Source organism: Ambystoma mexicanum, chromosome 5q (assembly GCF_040938575.1).
Source record: "Ambystoma mexicanum isolate Mex_15411 chromosome 5q, UKY_AmexF1_1, whole genome shotgun sequence".
Classification (NCBI taxonomy): domain Eukaryota; kingdom Metazoa; phylum Chordata; class Amphibia; order Caudata; family Ambystomatidae; genus Ambystoma; species Ambystoma mexicanum.
In genome coordinates, this window is record NC_090933.1 from 403,237,146 (window position 1) to 403,260,114 (window position 22,969).

General features: G+C 44.8%; 1 protein-coding gene across 2 annotated transcripts in view; it reads left to right on the plus strand.

The window, feature by feature from the left end:
* Nucleotides 1-22,969, plus strand: part of MIB1 (MIB E3 ubiquitin protein ligase 1) — an 863,979-nt gene that overhangs the window by 829,517 nt on the left and 11,493 nt on the right. For both annotated transcript variants that reach the window (XM_069620891.1, XM_069620890.1), the window contains exons 18-19: nt 6,891-6,969; nt 17,638-17,751. In XM_069620891.1, the coding sequence (XP_069476992.1) occupies nt 6,891-6,969; nt 17,638-17,751 (193 nt within the window). The remainder of the gene's footprint in view (nt 1-6,890; nt 6,970-17,637; nt 17,752-22,969) is intronic.

Below are 22,969 nucleotides of genomic sequence, written 5' to 3' on the forward strand. Positions count from 1 at the left end.
ACCCCTTTTCGGACAAGCAGGTGTCCTTCAATTCCGGGCTGGAAGAGGCCCAGGCCATTGCTCAGGACCTCATGGAGTCTTCAGTCTCCCATATTGACACAGCCACCAGAGGGCTGTGCTTAGGGGTCAAGATGAGAAGGACGGCGTGGATGCACGCCACTAAGTTTTCTTCTGCTGTGCAGGAAGGGATCCTGGGTCTGCCCTTTGAGGGCACATACCTTTTTCATTTGTCAAACGATGACGAGTTGACAAAGAACAAAACCTCCACTCAAACAGCCAAGTCCTTAGCCATCCTGACAAAACCAGGTCAGAAATACTTTCCTCAGTCCCAGGGCAGGACCGAGTTCAACCCTGCACCTTCTCTGGCTTCAAGGGGTTCTGGGACCGCGGTACACGAAGGCCTGACAGGTCACCCAGCGATAACGGGAGGACGCAGCAGAGGACGTCGCACAGGTTTTTCTGCTCCTGCTCCACTGCGGGAACTCTTGCCTGGAGCCTCCTCGGTTTTTCCCTGATGCAAAATCTCTTCCAAAGTCCTGTCTTCCGTCTTCATGGCAAAGGAATCCATCGACCAGGTTTTTGGCTGCAGACCCTGAAGTCTTCTGTCCTGAGGTACTGTGTTGGCTGGGGTATTTACTTACCTTACCTTAGCCTTTGGGATTTCTGTAAAGCTTAGGGGTGTTTTCTGTGATTGGGAGTTCTCTCATGCAGTTCACCCAGGCCCACTGCTGGAGTCCTCCTAGGGTGTCTTTTCCGAATTCCCTGGATCCTAACTAACTTTAAAGTGAACTACTTACTTGTTTGAACAAGATAGGCTTCCACAGCAGAAGCCTATCTCGCCCAGCCTACAGCTGGCTCCTAGACCACTAGGGTGCCTTTTCTGCCTCTGAGTGAACTCGTGCAATAGAATAGGGAAGGACTGGATAAGTAAAGGATTCTGTCTTGAAAAGCATAGCAAGTATTTAAAAGTACGTACTTGTGAAGGAGTTAGTAACTGTAACTCTGAGAGTGGACAGTGACAAAAGTTCTTACCTTGAATGTGTGTTGTGCCATTCTGAAAAGTATGTACACGGTTAATGTACTCACCTGTGAATTGGTTATGCCTCTTTCCAAAAAGTAATGCTGGTGGCTTCACTAACTTTTTAGTTCAGAGAATAGGTGTAGAAGTTCCCCAACTGGGAATTGCTTTCCCTAACTTGCTGTATAGGCCTGTTTAGAATAGGTCTGCCTTGGTTTTTACCTACCTAGAAAAACATGGAGTCATTCATAAAGTGTATCATTGGGTTTTGCCTTCCCTGGTCTGTTTTATACAGATGCTAAAACAGCCCTAGGTCTATACAAACCTATAAATTGCTGATAGATCCTTTAACAAAAAAAATAGGTTGTACTTACCTTCAGTTAGCTGTGTGCCATCCTAAAATAAGTTATTGCTTACCTCAGTTTGTGTTCCACTGATCTGAAATGCAACTGTAAGTGTATTACAACATTAGGTTGTACCTGCCTAGAATAGCTGTGTGCCATTATTGAAAAGTGTTCTTTAGGTGTAGCTGAACTTGGTCTGCCTGGTGCATCCTAAAATTAGTGTAGAGAGTTCTTGCTTATCTTAGACTGTGTTCCACTGAGCTAAAAAGCAACTGTATTTGTATATTACACCAAAAAGGTTTTACTCACCTAGAATAATTTATCCCCGTATATACTGTTCCTTGAATCCGTGTTCCACTATTTAGAAAAGAATCCTGGAGAGAGATGGTTGATAATGTGATGTCTTTGTCGAGCGTCACTGCATAACTGACCGGAACTACTACCCTTCTATTACAGAAATGAATATAAAAGAAACTAGTGGTTTTACTCCGCATGAATAGGTGCGACCTATACTAAACCTGTATGGTAAGGACCGACTTCCCTAGAATTACTGTTAGCTATTCTGAAGAAGGTTTTATGCTTTGGTCTGTGTACCTTCAAGCATTGTGGTGTGCTTTTATACTCTTTTATGGCTCTATGCCCAGTACATACCCTGAGACTTAACTTGGCCTACTTGCATTTAAAGTAAACCTTTATTTTTTATAATACTTCTGGTTGTAATTGTTTCTGTGCAATCATTGGCATACTAAAGGTTCTATGTACTTTCCTACAGCCCTCTCCCCCTCCTAAAATGAGCCTGGCTGCTCTGTCTACGTGTCATGATTCCTGGCCCTCATGTCCCCAGCCCTCCAAGATGTCAGGCTGGAGCCAGGCCACAATCACCTACATGGCCCTCAAGGGCCTCTCCATCCCTCCAAAGACCCACTTGGAGTCAGACTTGGCGCTTGTGGCACCAGACTCACTCACATAGGATAACATTGCGGATTGGACTTGTAGTGCATTGATGGGGCAAAGATGGATGCCCCCACATATTTCAGTTCCCAGAACTGCATGTGCTAGTCTTTTGGGTGTGGCTCAGCCCAGAGACACCTGGGATACCCAGAGACTATTTAAGCCACGCCCAGGCTGAGAAACATGCTTTGTGTTTTCTGCACCTGCAGTGTGACACTCACCGTGTTCGGATCGGTCTCCAGTAGGCCTGCATCTTTCTTCAGCGCTCAGCTCCTGCAAGAACAAGAACACTGTTAGGAACAGCCTTACCTTGCAGCGCTTCTGCCCATCATTCATCGCTTCTTCTGTTCTGCGGGCATCTTCGGCGCTGTCATTCCCATCCCGGCACGCCGCTTCCTAAGGGAAATGAACAGAAAAAAGGCATTAGTAAGCATTCAGCAAATCTTCGCTTATTTTTAAAGACTGTACGAGCTTCAAACGCTTACCTGAATCCCAGCCGCTCTGGGGGAACTCTGTCTCCGGAACTTCTCATCCATCTGCAAGAGCGAAAAGACACTCCAGGTTAGCGTGGAAACATCTAGAGGCGCCGCATACCGCGCTTACTCACCTCATTTCTTCTTCATAACCGGCATCCACCCTGAAAACGTCGCTGCACCTAAAAGACACAGAAAAAGAACTCAGTTCATTACGAAAGGGTTGCATCGCGCTCTCACTCGCCTTCAGCGCTACTCATCTCAGCAGCACGTCACCATCCCCGGATGCCGGCCATCATCTAAGGAAGGAAAGGAGCGAAGTTAGAGAACTGTTCAAAAGACTCATTATACTTACCTGTCGGACTTTTGCCAGTGAAGTAACTAGGCAGCAATGAGCCTGCATCAATCAACGCGCCCCTGCGCTGAAAGCAAGACGGAGAGCACACTTTCCAAGAAAACAAGGTGAGCTTTGGATCAAAGGGAAGGATTGGACCCCGGGGAAGAAGGGGTTCAAACACAGAGACAATAGGGAGTTAAACTCTACCAATCCTGTGTTTCAGGCCCAGTCTCCCGTTGAGTAGACTCCAGGGAAGGGTTCGCGGTCGTAAGAGGTCAGAGCAGGCTGACTGACGTCCCCGGGGAGACCAGGTGAGCGTTACACCTAGGAGACAGGACTGCACTCCTAGGTGATTGGCCGGTTGGCTGTCCGGCAAGGGCAGCCACGGCTGGATTGAATGACAGAAGCCTGCATGAAAGGCAAGACTTTTTTGCTTGGAAGGCAGAGTCGGCCACTGGACGACGGAATCTGAAGAAGAACTTGGAAGAGACGCCTGCTGCAACTCCTGGACCGGTTGGTTTTCCCGGTGAAGCCCTGCTGCTGTGCTGAAGCTCCGAAATTCACCTCGACGAGAGAAGCCCTGCAAGGACGACTTCTCCCCTTGAGTTGTTGGGACCAATCAACTCCAAAGTAAGCCACCTGGACATCCTCTCGGAGCTGGTTGAAATTCCACTGCAGTTGCTGCTAAAACCGAAAAGCCAGGGAGAGACACCACCTCAACAGTGCTGGACCCCAGATGCAAGGAAAGCCCATCTCGACAGCCAAGAGTCTGCGATGTTGCTATTTACTTAAACGCGAGGAGCTGAAACCGTGAAGTGCCACTGAATAGAAGTTGGTCCCTTTCAGTCGCCGACTGTCCGGTTGCAGTGCAGGAGTCCTCCATCTTGTCCCCACGACTGAGGCCCAGGAACACCGGATCTGCAGAGCGGCACAGGAACAGAAGCCAGCCAAAGCCCTTTGCTTCTAACCAAAGGTACTGTAATGTCTAAGAGGACGTACCTCTTGTGTAACCCCACTTGTTCTCATTTGAGACTAGTCTTGTTTGCTTCTGTAGAGTTGCTAACAGCTTCTTTACCTCACAAGCCTAATCAGCTTGTGGCCCTGCTTTGATTCTTCTTTTCTACAAAAACTTCTAAAACCTTGTGCAAGACTATTACCTACCTGCAAGAAGTACTTCAGCTCACCTAGACTTTTGCCCAATTGACTTTGGCCTAGCCTGGCTCCCTGAATGACTCTTCTTCCCTCTGACATTGTGTTTGGTCTTGCTTACTTTGCATTGGACGGTAACCAAAAGTACTTACCTGCTTCAGAATATTTGTGAGATCTTTTGTTTTGTTCTAATAACCTTTTTCTTTTACATACTCTTAAGTCTGGTTCTTAATGCAAACAGTGGTATATTCATGTCCACAGTGTCCTAGTTACTAAAGTCACCCGAGGGTGTAGGAAGTGTCTCATCCCAAAAGGGTACTTACTGATTTGGAAATATTAAGTGTGTATTTTGGAGTGTATTTGTGTTACTATTGTATTGCCCCCTTCTGAAGAAAGCGTACTCTAACTGACTGTTAAATAAATGAATAATTGTTTAATCAAGAAACCTTGTGTAAAAGTTTATTTGAATACTTGTCACTGTGAATCTGTGTAACTCCCCTACAGCTCACATTGACCCCTCTTGAGATGAGCCTGGCTGCCAACACGCTACCAACCTCTGTAGTACAGACTTATACCAAAGGTTGGGTTCCTATTGCCAGGAGGTCAGGGTTGTTGTAGTGTACCCAAAGGGTATTGCATACAATCTTGCCTAACACTGCGCCCGCACGCTCTACTAACTTTAAAGGGGAAGCTCAATTTGTCGATGCGAAAGGTTTCCGTACTGTCCCCATGTTTGGGGATGCCCCACAAAGATTGAGGAAAGGGGACTATGGACTATGAGTACTTTATTCACTTCAGTGAGTAACTTTAATTTCTAGGCCAAGCTAGAGCAGCTAACCAGTCAAAAAGTCCCACAATGAGGACAAAGGTGTTCTAAACCCACCAGACGTGCCAATTGAAGAGCGGTCTCTGGAAGTGGAAGATGGTGCTAAAACGGCCCCTGAAACAGAGCATCACATGACAATCAGCCCAGACAGTGGGGATGACCAGGCTGACTAGAAATAGCTCAGGAAGGACGTTGAGCAAACAAAAGAACCACCATAGCTAAACACAAAGGACAGAGCCCGGCCAGTATGGTCAAACTTTGTACTGCAGACTCAGCATCCAATCTTTGAAGCAAGTCCTCTTGCAATTCAGGCAAGAAAAAGCAGAGTTTGGGCATGAACAGGGTCTCCCTTAAATATACACATTCACTCAATCGGCTGGCCTAAAACAGCCCACCAACCACATCAGGCAGACGCCCAAGATTTTTGTGGCCAGACAGGCGGGACCTAAAAAACACAGATACGCCTACACAGTTGCTCTATAGGGCTGCGGCCAGTGACTCGCATATCCAGCAAATCATTTCTAAGGCCCAATACAGAACCACGTGAGCATGCTCAGGAAAAGCGTTTCACACGAGAAGGGCCGAAACACAACGGGACTACCAAAACCTGACTAGACATCATGGGTTGACAAGTCTTTTATTTCCATAAAGGATAACATATTCTTGTCCTTCTCACAACAATTTGCATCTGTACATTATAGATTTATTAAAAACCCATATAAAGGGTTTGAGTTGGTTGAAACATTACTCAACTTTTTCTGTTGTATCTACAGAGTGTGTTGTGTGGTTTTGACTGTCATGAAATATGTCAAACTGTTGTCCATAAAAGAAAATTGTGTTTTGCAGCTAAACAGATCACCTCATACTAACCCCCAGGCACAACAACTTTATAGTGTTGTCATTTGTTGAATAATTGTCTGAATGAATATCTATATCTGTATAGGATGTTAGTAATTGTGTATGTTCTAATCTGCTAAGAATTTTATAAAAAAAAGAATAAACATATATTTTTGATAATTAAAAATGCTCCGTTTGTCAATGCTGATGACCTGTCGAGAATCTGGCCAGGACCATTTGCAATCCTAAATTGTGTTCGTCTGAAAGGGAGGGATAACCGGTTTCCTCGTAAATATATTGCAAAGAATTTAGAAGCAATCTTCCATTGTGGACTTTTTGCTGGTCGATTCCTGTACTGGATCTTCCTTGTCAACATATGACCAGATTTTCTCCTCTGCAGCTTCCCTGTAAAATTAGTAGCTTTTAACCAATTTATACCATTAGCTGCCTATTAAACTATTTAAAGCTGTTGAAAAGTATCTGAACTTGCAACTTGACGTCTAAGAATTGTTTTCTTTTGTCCCTTAGGGGTCCCCTTTCGGTTGTAATGTTCTGTTTTGGGGTACTTGCCTCCAGGGTAGATATTTCTTTTCTGCACTACTTTATTTGGAGTATATATTCAGTGGTATAGTATGTGGACAATACTTTGTGTGCTGATGTTGGTGTAAACTACGTTTTACCACCACCCCTCGTGAAAAGGAAGCCTTGTCTGCTCTGACCACTACTACTGGGAGAACACTGCCTGCCTGCCCCAAGCTGTTAGATCTTCCAAATCCTTCACCAGAGGGCTTTAGGAAAAGGTGCATAACAATGAATTGATAGTTTACCACCATTATATAGATGATGGTTTGAATAATTCTGATGGTACTAACTTGTGAAACACTAGTATTAAATATAAAGCAAGTAGGTGCATCTGAGGAATTTGATTTGCTCACATTTGTTTCATTTTCTACAGATTGAAGAATGTGTGGTATGCTCCGATAAGAAAGCAGCAGTTCTCTTTCAACCTTGTGGCCACATATGTGCTTGTGAGAGTAAGTAATCCACAGTAAATCATCCTTATGACTGTCACACTTGCGCCCTTTTCTATAATTTGTTTTCACATGGGCACCTTGGCTGTTCTCTTTATTTTATTGGCCCATATTTTTTCTATTGCATATTTAATATGCTTAACTTCAGGGTTTCATTTAATCCGGTGTTAAATATGTATTTGTGACGTTTGATTTTTAAATTTCCATTTAGTTCGGGGTTCAACATACATTTGGTTTGCTTAATTTTAAGTTCTATTCAGTTTGGTCTTCAATATGCATATATTTTGCCTAAGTTTACGTTTTCAACAAGCACAGACTTTCTCAAACGTTTGAGACACGTGACCACTCCGATACAAAGTATTCCTTTTCAAACTTCAACAATGGAAATGTTTCTGCTCATGCACTCGCCTATCAAGTTATACCGGGTTTCTCATCTGTCAGAAAATCACTGGTTCATCGATAACTCTCACATCAATGCAGAGCATACAAACCTCTGCTTCTAATGTTAGGTCCAACTTCTGCCACTCAGACACTCTGTGTACTCTTCAACACAGGAGAACAAGCACTTTCCCTTAGAGGGAAAGGGACGGCCTCTCCACACGGCCCCCTTGTCTGCCTTCAGTCTGCCCCAAGGAGCACCAGCACCCACGCTTCGTCAGACCACCCCTTTCTGCAGTCTCCAGCGTCTCAGCGTTCTGCAAACAGCAGACCGACTCACGGTTCCCTCCAATGGCTCGCCTCCTCTCAAACAAGGTCCCCTGCTGCTCTCCCCCATACTTGCCTCCCTGTCTCTCATTTTATACACCTGCAATCCTAACATGTTGCATGTGGGCTTTCTCAATTGAGCTTGCCTGACTGTGATTAAGGGGACATGCCTGACCCTCGCAACACTTTGCAGGCATCTTCCTTGTCCCAGTACTAAAGTGGTGAAATGGCATAGTGTTCATCACTCTTGGTCGCCTCTTCCTCGTCTCTGTACTGTCAATTGTCACATGAGGGGAAATGAGGGGAGCTGGCTTACAATAGCCCATAAAAGTCGGGGGAAGGTTAGGTTGGTCGTTAATGGGGAAAGGGGATACATGCGTGTACCCCACTCCCATACCCCAAGGACCCTGCACCCAGGTGATCCGCCCTCGCTTCTCCACCCCCAGGCTCGGGATCCAAGAGCAATGGCCTTTCCCTGAGAAGAGCACCAGGGGGTTTAGGAGTGAAAATACCCTCCGGTTTCTCACAGTATACGCATGTATATGTATGTGTTGCGGGGTACTGGGTAGGAGGCTATGAGGGGACCCCACCATTAAAAGAAAAAAGCCACGAGGAAAACATTGGACACCACTCCCCAGCCTATGGTTTATATGAGGCTGGGAAAGTGCAGTAGGTGGGGACATTGTAGAGGGAGTGGATGTGCTGGATGGTATTGCTGAAGGAAGAAACACTGCTGCCTGGAGAAAGTCAGTACTCAGAAGGAATACTGTGAAGCCTGCTGCCTGGATGAAGGCAGTACACGCCTGGAGACATGAAGGAGAAACTGAGAGCTGCTGATACCTGGAAGCACTGGAGGGAGAAGCTGACCAGTGGTGCACAAAGGCACCCCCCACAATCCACCTCCCACTTCGGTCTTGGTGAATTGCAGAGCCAGAGGTTGATGATTTCCACAATGAAACCCTGAGGAAGGAAACCAGAGATGGTACAACCATGGTAGTAGAGGGGAGGAATGTTCTGCCTGAAAAGGACCCTGAGTCAGGAGTTGTGTGGTAAGGGGGGGGGGGAGTACCCATCAGACCTGAAGTGCATACCGAGTCTTTCAAGATCTTGGAGAGACCTGAAGGGAATGCAGAGAGGATTGAAGGTCTGGGAGAGACCTGATATTAAGGTTGACAAATCCAAGATCATTGCGGGACTTCTGAGGTTCGGGAGGGAACCCAACATAACCAACAAGGAGCAGTGTGGAAATCGAACTTCAGCTTGAGGGACCCAGAAGCCTAGAACATGGGAAAGCTCTGGATTTGTGGTGAAAGCAGGTAGACCAAAGAAGGGCTCTGACTGAGTATACCCTGAAGATATATCTTCACATATATGGCGCATCGGAAGTGCCATCAGAAGTGGCTGTTGGGCAGGAACGGCTGCGTGACTGCTTTTTACTTTCACAGCGACTTTGGACCTCTTGGACATTGCCATCCGTAAGAGGAAGCTTGCCTGTTGCTGCAACATGGCTTGAACTTTACAAGTAATAATACTTATCTTGTTGGACTTTAATCACTAATACCGTGGCTTCACCACGGCTCACTGTGTAATCTTGTTAGTGTTTCCTCCCCTTTGTTACTTACACGTGTTTGTTTCATCGTACAGCTCCGCCCCTCACGCCCACCCCTCTGCCCGCCCTGAACTACACTTCACCCACTATATCATTGGGGTGCGCGCACACAGCGTGCCCGCGCATCGGAAGTGCCATCAGAAGTGGCTGTTTGGCGAGGGGTGCGGGTGTCCCTAATTTTTTTTGTTTGTGCACCTCTGCTAAGATTTACTTAGTTGTTTATTTTCTTTTTCTTTACCTTTTGTGAAACGCACCACGCAAAGTAATTGGGTGCCTCCCTTATTGTAAAATAGGATTGTACACTTTAAAGGTGCTCCATTTTGCCTTCCTTTGTTTTGTTACTACAAAATGGAAATCGCACTCTGGAATGGGAAGCACTTTCGCGAGCTCCCAAAAAAAGTACCGGGCAGCAAACTTACTGCTCCACCTGATTGTTCTAAGAACTTGCAATAAAGCGGCTAACGCCCTTTGCTCTCAGTATCATTGCAGGATGAAGTTTCCTTAGCTCCTAATGATATTCTAAAGCCCCCATATAACTCTCCAGTAAAAAAAAAAAACACTGTGATCTGACTTACACGCAGAGATTAAACAAGCTAAATTGAATTTTCCATTTTCATTAAAAGCAGCTAATGAATCTGCAGTACAGTTTGCATCGTCTGTCATCGATGTATTGAACGACACTCATTACTTGGAAAAGGTGCCTCATGATGCCACATTTGTTCCTATCTCTGACACGTCCATGTTAGCGCCTGCTTTAATGGCAGCGCTGGAGAGACGGATAAGCCTTTAGCTCAGTACATTGACCACAGTCTCCAACATTTCAGGAACAAGTGCACTTTCATCCAGTATCATTACATCAGCATTCCACTTTGTCCTTACCTGCTAGCACCCCTGCTCCCGCCTTTCCATTTTTGCCTTCTCGCATGTCTGTAAGCTCCCCAACAAGGGAGCTCTTTGCATCACAGGATAAACGTTCTTTGGCTAACATTGAGCTTGATCCCACCACGAAGCATATGGATCGAGACTCCTTGCCAGATTCTAATCTGGCACATTCCCCCGTGTCCTCTGTCCCTTTAGAAGAGGGTGCTTCCCACACACTTTAACAGGAGATCCATAACTTTCCAGTACTCACCAGAATCCTCAATCTACTGGATAAAGGACACGAATATACCCACATTCTCCCAAAAGACATGAGACATCATTACATTTAATACAGAAAAGCTCTCGAAACTAGAAGGCTTTATTCTCGCTCAGGAAGCGTGCCACAAATTTCACCTACCATGTCCGGAAAGAGCTGCTTCATTATTACGGCAAGGCATACCTCTAACGATTCCTCATGCAGCTTTGTCTACTAAGGGCACCCAGACCTCTGATCTCCTATTGGCAAACGGTATTCCAACTACATTTGCTAACATGATACCGCAGAACACTACTCCAGTAGAAACTTTGCTGAGTCCCCTTTCATAGATCTTTTAGCAGTTGAAAAACTGCAACATGAAAGGCTATTGCAGGTGGAACAGGTTCTTTACAATGCGAAGCTAGTCCCTCCGGCTTTCCTGACGCTCCCCCCCCCCTTTGGTCCCTGAAGGGGTACATTACGATAACTCTCCCAATAGTCCATCTGCCATTACGGACCTACTAGATCAGGAGTCAGCAGACCCTGCAATAAACATTGACTCGCTAGGAACTGAAGAACCAGTACCAAACCTTCATTACACGTCTCGCAGAATTAAGAAAACTCATCAAAAAGCTCTAAAAAGAAGACACAGAGCGAAAATGAATAAAAAAGGTGTCTGATAAGGAAACAAAATCTTGTTCCCCTTCTAACCAGTCTGTACAAAGAAACAATATTAAATCTGGTTCTGAAAAAGATGGCCATCTTCTTTCCAAAGAATAGCACTTGAATCTCAGTGAACTTATTGAAGAAAGTAAAAAAGTACTACAACTTAAATCAAAACAAGCCGTGCAGGCTTCTTTATCTTCCAACATAATTACCATTTCACATCTGACATCACATACCAACAATGTTGGAGTTGGGTCGGAAAAGAGCCTTGTACCCCCCTCGATGCCTGTGAACCTCACAATTGAACTACCAACTACGTTGGTGCAGGCAAACATGAGTACTTCCTTTCCTGCACTTGAGAATAAAAAACCTTGATGAACTAACTGTATCTTCTGAATTGACTATTACGGTTTTGGCCTTACCTGTCCCCTACCTCTGTGCAGGCAGCTGTTCACTCTTCTTCACTACCCACCGTGTCAGCACATGCTGTCTCTCAGCCCCTTTGTCGGTGCCTCCTCAAGTTCATCAGAATTCCAATGTAAACAGAACTCCAACGATAACATCCTTATACGTGATCCTCCAAGAGGGCCCTCCGCGTTGTCTGCTCAAGATCTTGACACCGCTAAAGCTGAGACTTCTTTTCTTCCCATACCGACTTCCTTTCCTTTGGTAATAAAAAATGCTAGCCTTTTGTCCTTTCTGGAAATTCCTAAGGAAATGCAAACTACCATTGGATGGATTAGCAATTCCCAACACAATGGCTCGGCATGTATATATCGTGCTTTTTTAACGAATGCTCTCTACAAAATTCCTTCTCTGCGGAACTTAATTTCTCAGCATGTAGATTGGATACGGCTTGCTAACATTAATAACAATCGTATGCTCTGCAAAGTGCAATCCTCAATCATAGCAAAACTACTTTGGGAGTTTAAAACTGACCTTGCTTTACTGGGGCTAGAACTACAGGGCTTCTCTTCTCTTGAGGAAGCATGGTCATTTTTGGAATTTCAACCTCCAATGGTACTTAGATGCCCCATTGAAATAGAATAATCATCCTCTAAAGGGACTTATAACTCTCAGATATTAGCACAATTGGCCTCCCTTACAACAGCAGTTAACAGCTTAATAGGGTTAGAACCCTTTATGAAGGCAGTGGCTGCTAATACACTAACAGTAGCTTCCTCATAATCGCATGAATTCTGCATCCATACTTGGAATTGTTGTGGGCTAAAAAATCTTAAAACATTATTTTAACTATATGCTGCACAAACGGCGCCCTCTATTCTATTCATTCAAGAAACCAAGAGTCTAAAGGACATCCAGTTAGATGGCTTTACCTCGTTCTATAAGCTGGCTGTACAGAAGAATGCCGGGAGACCTTCAGGAGGCTTAGCAATCTTTCTTAATAATAACTTGTGTTCCACAATCAATCATACCACCGCTTCTTCCGGGTTCCTCCTGGTCGATTTAAGCCTCAGCATTCCTTCCTGTAAAAATCTTATTCTCATTTCTCTTTATTGGAATCCTGTTACGTTACCTATTAAAATCGCCATCCACGTACTCAATACAACACTCCTTGAGATACTCATACGCAGTCCACATGCGGAAATTTTAAGAGGGTGACTTTAACGCTTCACTTTATCCGTTATCACTTTTAGATCCTATAATACCTGTGTCCATGTATAATAATCACTTATTCTCGAATGGTAATACTTGGACTCGTTTTCTGAAAGGTTGGGATCTACATGTTGTACCTCCCAAATTTCCATCAACATTCTACACGTGGCAGAGAGGCTATGCCTCCTCCACGATTCATTTTATAGTGGCCTCAAGAAATCTATCGGGCCTACTTTCGCCAATTGTGATGCACTCCTCTCAGCTTCGTGACCACATTCCCGTTAGTTCAGCTTTGAGGTTGGATGTTAAGACCTTTTCTTCATCACCAGACTTCGCTTTAGTCCAAGTAGATCGTGCAATGCTCTCCATTCACTGGACTGCCACCACATGTAGGCGACTAACCTTTCTTGTTAACCGCGATTTCTGGACACATTCGCATGAAGACATTGGTGGTCCTGGAAAAATCTTAGAATGGAATCTTAATATGATTCACTCATCTTGCCTCCTTTGTTTCACTAGCTAAATCTTCATCACATGGTTCTACCTTGTGCACACCTTTCTCTATTGCTATTGCATGCTTAAAAACCAGGATAAATCTTGAATTAAGAATAATAAAGAGTATATTTCTACTAAAACATGAGACCTATACCAGCTCTAAGAAATCTCTTTTACAGAAATATAAAAACGAAGGGAAAAGATTACGCTTCCTAATATCTTTGGAAGTTAATAAAAAAAGATACGTAATATGTGTAACCGTAACACTAGAGAAATTTGGAGGCTCCTACACACCACAAGTGGCTTAAACCATGCCTCTTTGGACTCTGCCATCGATGGCACCACTTGGTCTTCCTTCTTTGAGCAGAAATACTCCTTGCCTTCAACCTTCACTCCGTTCGAGATCCTGAATATAATTCATCATATTCCTGATCTGTGTCAATGGTCCCATGCAGACATTGTCTTTGCTATTAACAAGCTCAAACCATCGAAATGTGCAGGTCCTGATGGTTTACCACTCTGCGTGATTAAGGACGAACCCTTGTTCTGGGCGTACATTTTCCTAGAACTCTATCATTCCATCTTTAGAACTAAAACAATTCTGCCCTCATGGTTGACATCCATCATTATCCCTCTACACAAAAAAGGTCCATTAAATGACCCTCCGAATTTCCACCCTATCGCGATAATTGATGTGGCTGCTAAAGTCTTTGCACTCCTGATTCTTCATGATGTAGACGCCTTCATAACAGATAATTCGATTCTAAGTAAAGCGCAAGTAGGATTTTGTAAATCCATGGGGACACAATTAAATGCCACAGTTTTGGCCCATCTTCACTATCTCACTCTTCCACCTGAGGTCCCATTTTCATAGCCTCTCTGGACCTCTCGTCCGCTTTTGACAGCGTGATAAGAGGAATACTATGGCATAAAATGGTTGCACTTATAGCTTTATTACATCAGAACACCAACTTTAAGGTGCGGATCACACAAGGCCTCTTGACTGAGACAATTCCAACTGCGATCTGTGTCAAACATGGGTGTAACCTCGCAGCGGTATTGTTTAATCTTAATTTATCAAACATCAACTTCATTTGGGACGTTACCAAGTCATTTGCTGTTCCTCTGGGCAATCTGCACCTTTCTTGGTTGGCTTACGCAGATGATGTCCTTCTCTTTGATCGCAGACATGCAGCCTTCAGAATAAGCTTAAGTGATTCTTTCTTTATTGTACTAAAAACAATTTATCTGTGAATTTAACGAAGTCTAAGATCGTAATCTTATCATTGTGCAAAGAATTGTGTACATTTCGATGGTCCATTAATCTAAAAGAAATCCATTTAGTCCAGCATCTGACATATTTGGGATTTAACTTGTCAAACACCTCTGCCTTGCATTGGCGAATTCTCTTGTTGGAAAAGTCCTCCCTTTAATGGGACAAATTAAATTAATTCTCCACAAGTATTGCAAATGTTCGCTTACCACTTTAATTGATTCTACTCTATGAAAGTGGAGGCTGTCATTCTTTATGGGTTGGATCTTTGCCTCACTGAACTGGACCCGTTCTTGAACAAGCGCCAAGGGAAGATTTGGAAGACCTCTCTTGGCCTTCCAAACTACCTCCCAAACGCACTGGTGCGACATGAACTACGGCTCAACTCTCTGGCATCTGGTTTTAATTGGAGAATGCTAAATACTTTCACGAAAATGCTATTCCCGCCCTCGAATTCTTTGTACGAGGATTTTTCCATCATGCTCCTCAAATCACAGCCAGTCTCAATTGCACTTTTTCAAAAACGAATGCTCAAATTATTGGGACAAATCAACCTACTACCAGAAGATCTGCAATGGAAGATGGGTCTTGCCAAAAAAAGATTCTTTTTGAATGAATGGGCTGCAACTTCTGACCTAATCTCTACATACTCTTCTTTTTGAGGAGAACCATCTCTGGTTCCGGAAGCACCTCAAAACCTTCCTCTTTGCTTCTGCTTTCTCTCCCCCGCCCCCTGCTGATTTTCTGGACAGAAACTGCACTGGTTACCTGGCCGCCCTTTCTGACCCCAGGCCCTGCCAGTTGCTCACCCGCACTGCCGGCCTGGCAACCCCTGCACCTTGGGACTGTTTACTGTATCCCTACAGTCCCGCTACCAGCACTTATGTCTGCACTTACCTTGCACTTGCCACCAGCTGGCCGTTTTTATTTATTGTATTTATTCTACTATCCCATGTACTGCACTTTCCCCTCTCCCTTCCCCCTCACACTTTTCCCTTTCCCCTTCCCTTGCACTTGCGTGATCTGAATGACACCTGGCCTAGTAGAATCGTTGTCTGTTTCTCTTTGTTCCCTCTCCCTTGCCTCGTTGCGCCTTGAAACACTTGTGTATAGGTGCGTTATAAATGCCATATCATATATATCATTTTTCTGAATATGCCACCTTTAGGCATAGTCAACGCCCTTGTCTTCCATACTTGATCTTATGCCCTTGTAACGATGCACGCAAGTTATACATGAGATTCCGTTTTGATTTGTTCCATACAAAAATGCAAACTAAGCACTGGTTTTTAAATGAAAGGTTGTCTTGTGACACGTCATGTCGTTTTTGTTGTACTGCCGAGGCTGAGAAAACACTGAAAGACTTCCAAAATGTAAACCCATCCTCTGGTCGGAACCTCATATGTGCCAGTTGCATGTGGGGGACAGGAAATGCCATAATCTTGGCAACTGTTAGACTTCTACGGCTAATAGAAATAGCCCTCTATGTAATACCGGCATAAATGATTAAAAGACAAACAAAAAACAAAAAACAAAAATGCTGTGAACATTCTTCTAAACATGAATTTCTCTCTGTTGCTCGCTTGTTACAATCATGTAAAAATCATAATGTGCAGACAAAAGCAATTCTTATTTAGGATGTACAGAAACATTGTTGAATTTACTTCTTCTTAGCCTTGTTTGTATAAGGATGATGTCTATTAATACTGATTTTATGTATTTATGTATTTTACGCATTTTTAATGTTGTATAAAAAAATTTATTTTGTTAATTTTCTTGTTTGTAAAGGTGCGTAAGTGCCAAATACAAAATAACTATATATATATATATATATATATATATATATATATATATATATATATATATATATATATATATATATATATATATATATATATATAATTTGTTTTGTTACATTAGATTAGGGTATGACGCAGGAGACTTGGATTTGTGAACTCATTTGTTGGCTACCCCTTAGAACCCTTGTGGTTTTGTTTGGGGTAGTCTGAAGGAAAAGTAATTAAAGTTAGATTTTGAGAACTTGGTTGTCCATCTCGTTGAGCTATGCTATGTTGAATAGAATGTCTCAGGGAGGAACAAGGACTTGTAACAATAGGTTAAGCACTTTATAAAGTGAATACTAACCTAAGAAGGTGTTGGACACCTGGAAAGAACCCCACTTTGTGTTGGCCCATCCTTGACACTGTTTATTTTGATAGATTTGTATTGTTCCTAGACGTTCTCCTAGCCCTGCAGGTATTTAGTCCAACTCTTTTCTTAAAGGAATGTCAATCCATTGACCTCAATAGCTGTCAAGTGCCCTTGCTCGGCCTTACTTCAGTCTAAACCCTGAGTGTAAAGGTACATCCATGTCATCCATATCAACTATGCAAAGCTGGTTTCCTTCTATACCTAAGAAATATATGGACAGGTGACGAATGCCTGCTTCCTTCCAGTCCCCACTGCATATCCCCATTTGTATTTCATCCACCCACACATAAGTGGCAAGTTTTGCCTCTAATAAAAGTTACTGGATTTCAACATGGTTCTCCATAATCCCCCGCCCCCAAAGTGTTCCAACGTGTAACCCGACCCAAACTCTCTATTGGTCAACATCCCGCAGTTTACTCAGCCAGTTGTGTGGGAATACTCAAACAGGGTAGAACAGGCTGCTTGGTATATCCTGACCAACACAAAAATGCCATTTGTGTCTCTGAGACATCAAATTAGGACTCTGAAGAGAACGAAAGTAACCCGTCAGGAAAAATCAGAAGGGCCTCTTGCCGGAGTCACAGTGGAGAACTTTCAACCTCATGAAATTGTAAAAAAGCAGTTCTCTTTCAGCTAACATGTCAATTGGGGTTTTAAAAACATTATATGCACTCTTTCTGAAAGCTAACACGAAAAATTGGATTTTATGGTTTGTTTTTTAAAATTCCTTGATGTATAATAAGATGGCTGTGCATCGACCATTTATTTATTTTAACAAGCCCTTATTTTTGATGGTGCAAGGTATGCACACCACTCATTATCCTGACTTTGTAGCCATATTGAACAAATAAGGATGGTAAAATGTGAATTCATTTCATATGAATCTTGATCTTTTATAGAGTACAAAGTTAATTGTTTTTTGGAGTAGGATTTCCACAGGTTATAGCTTTTGTCTAATTGCTTGTACTGTTTCTACAGACTGTGCCAACTTGATGAAGAAGTGTGTTCAGTGTCGTGCGGTTGTTGAACGCAGAGTGCCTTTTAGTATCTGTTGTAGTGGGAAAGCTACAGAAGAAGTTGTCGATGATATAGGTAAGTCAATATAGTGGCAATCCACTGATGGGTTTCCCTATTTTTAATTATTTTATAAGTGAAAACGTACTACTTCAACAAGAAAGACTTTACAAAACTTCTTTCGTATACAGATGCACTACAATAAAAGCCTGGGCATTGAGGAAGTTTAAGAAGCTAATGGTGTGGTCAGTTTGGTTGAATGTCCTACACTGCATGACTTGTGCAAGTCCCCTGACACCTTTGCTTGCCAACAGATTCACTGTCCCCCTTGTTGGCCAGTGAGTCCGCATTCTGGGACTCATTGGCGATGTAACACTGTAATGTTCCCATGGGAGCTCTGAAAGACTCCCAGGACAGGGTGTGCAGCCAAAGGTCCCCTTTAGTCTTCTTTCCTGACCCCCGCTCTGCTTGGGTGCCGTAACGGGAGTCGGGGGGTGTACCATTTTGGTAAGTGGGGGACACGAAAGAAAAAAAAGAAAAGCACCCTGCAGCGCCAGCTCTAACCCACGTTAGTGGGAGGAGCGGACGCCGCAGGGATAGCAGGGTGCAGGCGGCACACACAGAAGTGTACCGCCGTAAAAGGTAAATTGGGGGTGGGGGCTATGAAGTGACTAGCAGGCTGGGGAAGCGGGCACAGTGATCTATATGATCACATAGATCCGTTTTTTACTTTTCCAGTGTTAAATGGCCTTTTCCCATTAAGTACAACCAATAGAGGGTGGCTGGAAGGTTTTGAATCAATCATACCCACTGGTACAGCTCTGGGCAACCCTCCAGACCATTGTTTCCCAGCCTGCCAAGCTATAAGGGGAAAGACCATATACAAATCAGGCTTCCCCACACCCCAAATGGCAGTCCAGCCCGAGCTGCTTGGTCACATCCCTTCTGCGCGAAACAACAAGCAACCCAGGCATCTTTCAGCCTTATTGGGTCTGGGCATACCCGTCCCGCTTTGGGTCACTCAATGAATTGCCCTTAAAATGTTGACATGGTTTTAGCAGTCAGTTGCAGCTCCACGATGAAGCTGTGGTTACCCTGTAAGCATGAAAACAAATGCATGTCCATATGCGGTCATGGTCTGACTGGATCTTTTGTCACGCCTAGTAACACTTGTGTACAGGCGCGTTATAAATGCCATATCATATATCTTGCATGATGTATGAACGGGCGTCTGAAATTTGTGGTTCAAATGTGGCACCCTATACCCTATTGTGTGGCTGCCAAATGTTAATGTTGGAGGGCATTTAATTTGGAAGCCTGATGCACATTCACCTTGCATTACTCCATATATAGCGGGCTGTCTTCATAATCTTTTATTCAAAATAACCCCCACATCACCCTTGTCCGCTGATTTCATTGCAGTATTTGAGCAGTCCTTAAGGGATTTGAAACCTGCTTGCTCCACTTTGAACATATTCTTAAAGTGAGCCCTAGATTGCTTATAGACACGTTCAAGAGCTTGTAGCACAGCCTTTAAAAGTTAGCAGCTCAGTTGTAATGGCATGCACAGGTAGTTAGAAAGTAGACTTGGTATGTCGACCTGTCAGGACTTTACTGACAAGTAAGGGATTACCTTGGAAAAAATTGCCTTAGTTGAAGGGTTCTCTCAAACCATGTTAACACGGGTCTAAAAAAGTATTGTGTAAATAGGTGCAAGCATAGCCAAGGCCGCCTTCCCATGCTTGTGATTATATCAGTGTAAGCGTGACAAAGGATAGATTATCTACCTGACATTTTGGTTCCTCTTCCTGCGGTGTTGGTGAGGGGGGAGGGAAAGGCATCTTGTCAGGTCCTTTCTTCTATCCTGCCCACCTCCTTACGAATAGAAAGCCATATCTGTTTTCACTTTGTTAATCTGTTGTTTAGTCTGGGTTAGATGTAATCACTACACTGTGGTGATAACTAAAACCTTGATGTCTAGATGAATTTTATAATTTATATTCCTGATCTGTAAATCTTTCAGCAATGGCTCTTGCTTCCTTTATGCTCTGATAATGATAATTTACCGGACACAGGTTTTGGGGAGTGTTGAGCTATGTTATAATGTACTTCTTGTCTGCTGCTTTGCATTAAAGTGATGTCATGAGACATGAATAAGGTATGAGTGCTGAATGTTGTATAGATTACTGTTTGAGAGAGGCTGCTAGAGAGATGGTGTGGCGGTGGTTGTTCCCTAATGTACTTAAGTCCTGTGTAAGCTGTGGGCTTACCTGTTCTGTACTACAACAAAAAAGAAGCTTTTCCAGCATGGGGTCTGGCATGGATTCACATGCTCATGAATATTCCCTGTTGTCAGGCCGGCGGGATAACAACTCCAAACCCTGCCACCCCTCAATTTATTAGTCATCTGAGAGGGCGACAACACTCCAATTGAGAAACGGGATACCATCTACTAACTCTTGAAAACACAGACAACCAAAAAAAAAACGCCATGTCCAGTAACCACCCTTAAAACAGCAAGCCCCTCACCTTGAACGGAAACCTACCCCAACCCTGCACTTGAATCTACCAGCAACAGCAGGGACGCCAAAAAATACTGTAGGCAGAACAAAAGCGTCACACATTTATACATCAACTGCATGTTAGCCAGTCACCTGGTGTACTCAACTGTGGTGTCCAAACCCTCAACATTTAAACAGAGGTGTCCAACATATCTCCTAACTACTCAATGATGTCCAACGCCACACAACTACCTTAGGTGTCCAACACCCCAATATTTAACCATAAGTGTCCAACACCTCAAATAATGCCATAGGTGTTCAGCACCTCAAATACCTAACCATAGGTGTCTAACATCCAAAGAGCAGTACATAGGGAGGGTGTAGCCCACATTTTCAATCATTGCACTTAACTTCAGCAAGCACTCGCCCATATTAGCTCGAACGTTACCGCCCTCTGCTGGGTCGCTAGGCCATGCCCCCAGATTGTAGTGGTCAATAATTTTTATATACACACACACAACACACACACACAACACACAAAACACACACAGCAGTTTAACTTGTTGCCAATGCTGCGAAGTGGCCCTTTCCACAGCTGACCAGCAGTCGCCAGTACAAAGGGAAAGGAACAAGTTACTCACCTGTAACTATTGTTCTCCAGCATGGATTCACATACTCATGAATATTCCCTGTCGTTAGGCTGGGAATCCTCGGTAAAAGAAATGACAGTTTTGCTTTCACTTACAAACTGCATTTCTCCTCTAAACCAGTCACTGTACTGTGGGTCATACTGCCCCCAGCCAATGTCTGCCCTCTCCCTAAGACCCTCCTCTGGCAGCCATCTTCATATTTTCACTGCACGTTCAAGTGTTGGGAGTCCTTGAATTTTGCTCTGTGAGCTATTCTGCAGTTTTCGCATTTTTCAACTATCAAATAAGAACTTGTGTGCTCTTCTCTCCATCTGCCGACAGCAGGGATCCATTTGTCGGTGAATTTCAGCGCCCATCAAGGGCAAGGATTGTTGAGTTTTCATCAAAATTTCCAGAAGGCCATCGGGCCTACTCTGCACCTCCCACCATGACAGAGGAGAAGGAAGTTCCCTTTTCAAGATCTGCAACAGATCCAGACTGCGGAACGTGTTTGTGGAGGACAAACGCCTTCAATGCCTCTACTGCCTTCAACTGGGCTACAATGAGGGAGATTGTTAAATCTGCCTCGGCTTCTCCAAGAGAACGATGAAGGATCGACACAGTAGACTGCGGGCATGGGTAGGTGCCAAGGCCTCTTCCATGTGCCCCAGGTAGGGTAATGCCTCACTTAGGACCAGCCGGTCTGATGAGCAGGCTTCTAAGTCTTTTGAAGGTGCTCCATCCGCAGGGGCCCAACACAAGGCCAAGCACCGCAAGCCAGTTTCCGTCGGGGTCGCCGCACAAGGGGGTCACTTGGCGGGCAGGGAGGGCGATCAACATAATATGCCTCCATCGCCAGCCATCGATCAAGTGCCACCTAAAAAAAGAAAGTCGCCCAACACAGCTAAGCTGCGGGAGAAGCCTAGGGTGGAGGAAAAGGCGGAGGACCTGCCCAAGAAGGCCCAGGAGAAATTGTTGACGATTGTGCTGGTGGCAGCCGCCCTCTCGAAGGCCAAAGGGGCTGACCCTGCACAGGTAGCCCCTACTGCACCCAGGGAATCCCTACTCCTGAGGTGGGAAGCCTCAACCGGGGCGGTGGTGAAGTCTCCTGGCACATCGGAGAAGAGGATGCAGTCGCTGAGCACGGCTAAGCCCCTACTACACCCATGGAATCCCTACCCCTGAGGTGGGAAGCCTCAGCCGAGGCAGTGGCGAAGTCTCCCGGCACATCGGAGAAGAGGATGCAGTCGCTGAGCACGGCTAAGACCCCTCAGGTTGTCAAGGGGGAGGGGAGTCACAAAGTCCCAGGCCGTACCCAAAGACATGGATGTTTCGTCATCGGACGAGGACTGGGAGTCCCTGCACATGGTCCACAAGGATGTGGAGGATGACTACGGCAACAACGGCACAGGGCCTAGTGTGCCGACCACGCTGGCTCAGCCAAGAAGACCATCATGGCAGTGCCACTCCTGGACGACATGTGGGAGGAAGGCCTAGCCCTCCTGAAGAATCCTTGCTCGGCCCGGCCAAGCCGGATTGGTTGGAGAAAAAGTACCTGGTGCCGGAGTCTGCACCCAAGTGCCTACGGTCGTAACAGTCGCCGGGCTCGGTGGTGCCCACGGCTGCGAGGAAGAGGTTGTCTAACCCCTCATTGTCCTCTGTCCATCCAGACAGCGAGGGGAAGAAGTTGGACGCCATGCGGAGGAAGATAATTTACTCTGCGTTGTCGACCATCAAGGCAGCCAACGTTTGGCAATCCTAGCCAGGTATGACGGGGAACTGTGGTACAAGCTAGGCCCGATTCTGGAGTTCTTACCGACAAGCGGGTGGAGGTTATCGCACCCCTCCCGGAAGCTGAAGTGGCATCAGAACATGCCATCACATTGGCCCTGGACACTGCCGACACAGGTTTCCGAAGTTCGGAAACGGTGTCTACCTCCATCGTCGAGGCTTGCTCAAGGCCACCAATTTCCGCCAGGTGGTACAGACGAGGGTACTGGACATGCCCTTAGATGGGGATAACCTCTTCGGGAAGGCTGTCAAAGTCCTTGCAGGCCATCAAGACTGATACGGATACAGCTTGTGCCCCGAGTACTCTCCAACAGCACCGCGCATGCTTTCGCGCCTCCGGCGGAAAGTCGGGCAAATCGACGAAGGGTTTTGGTG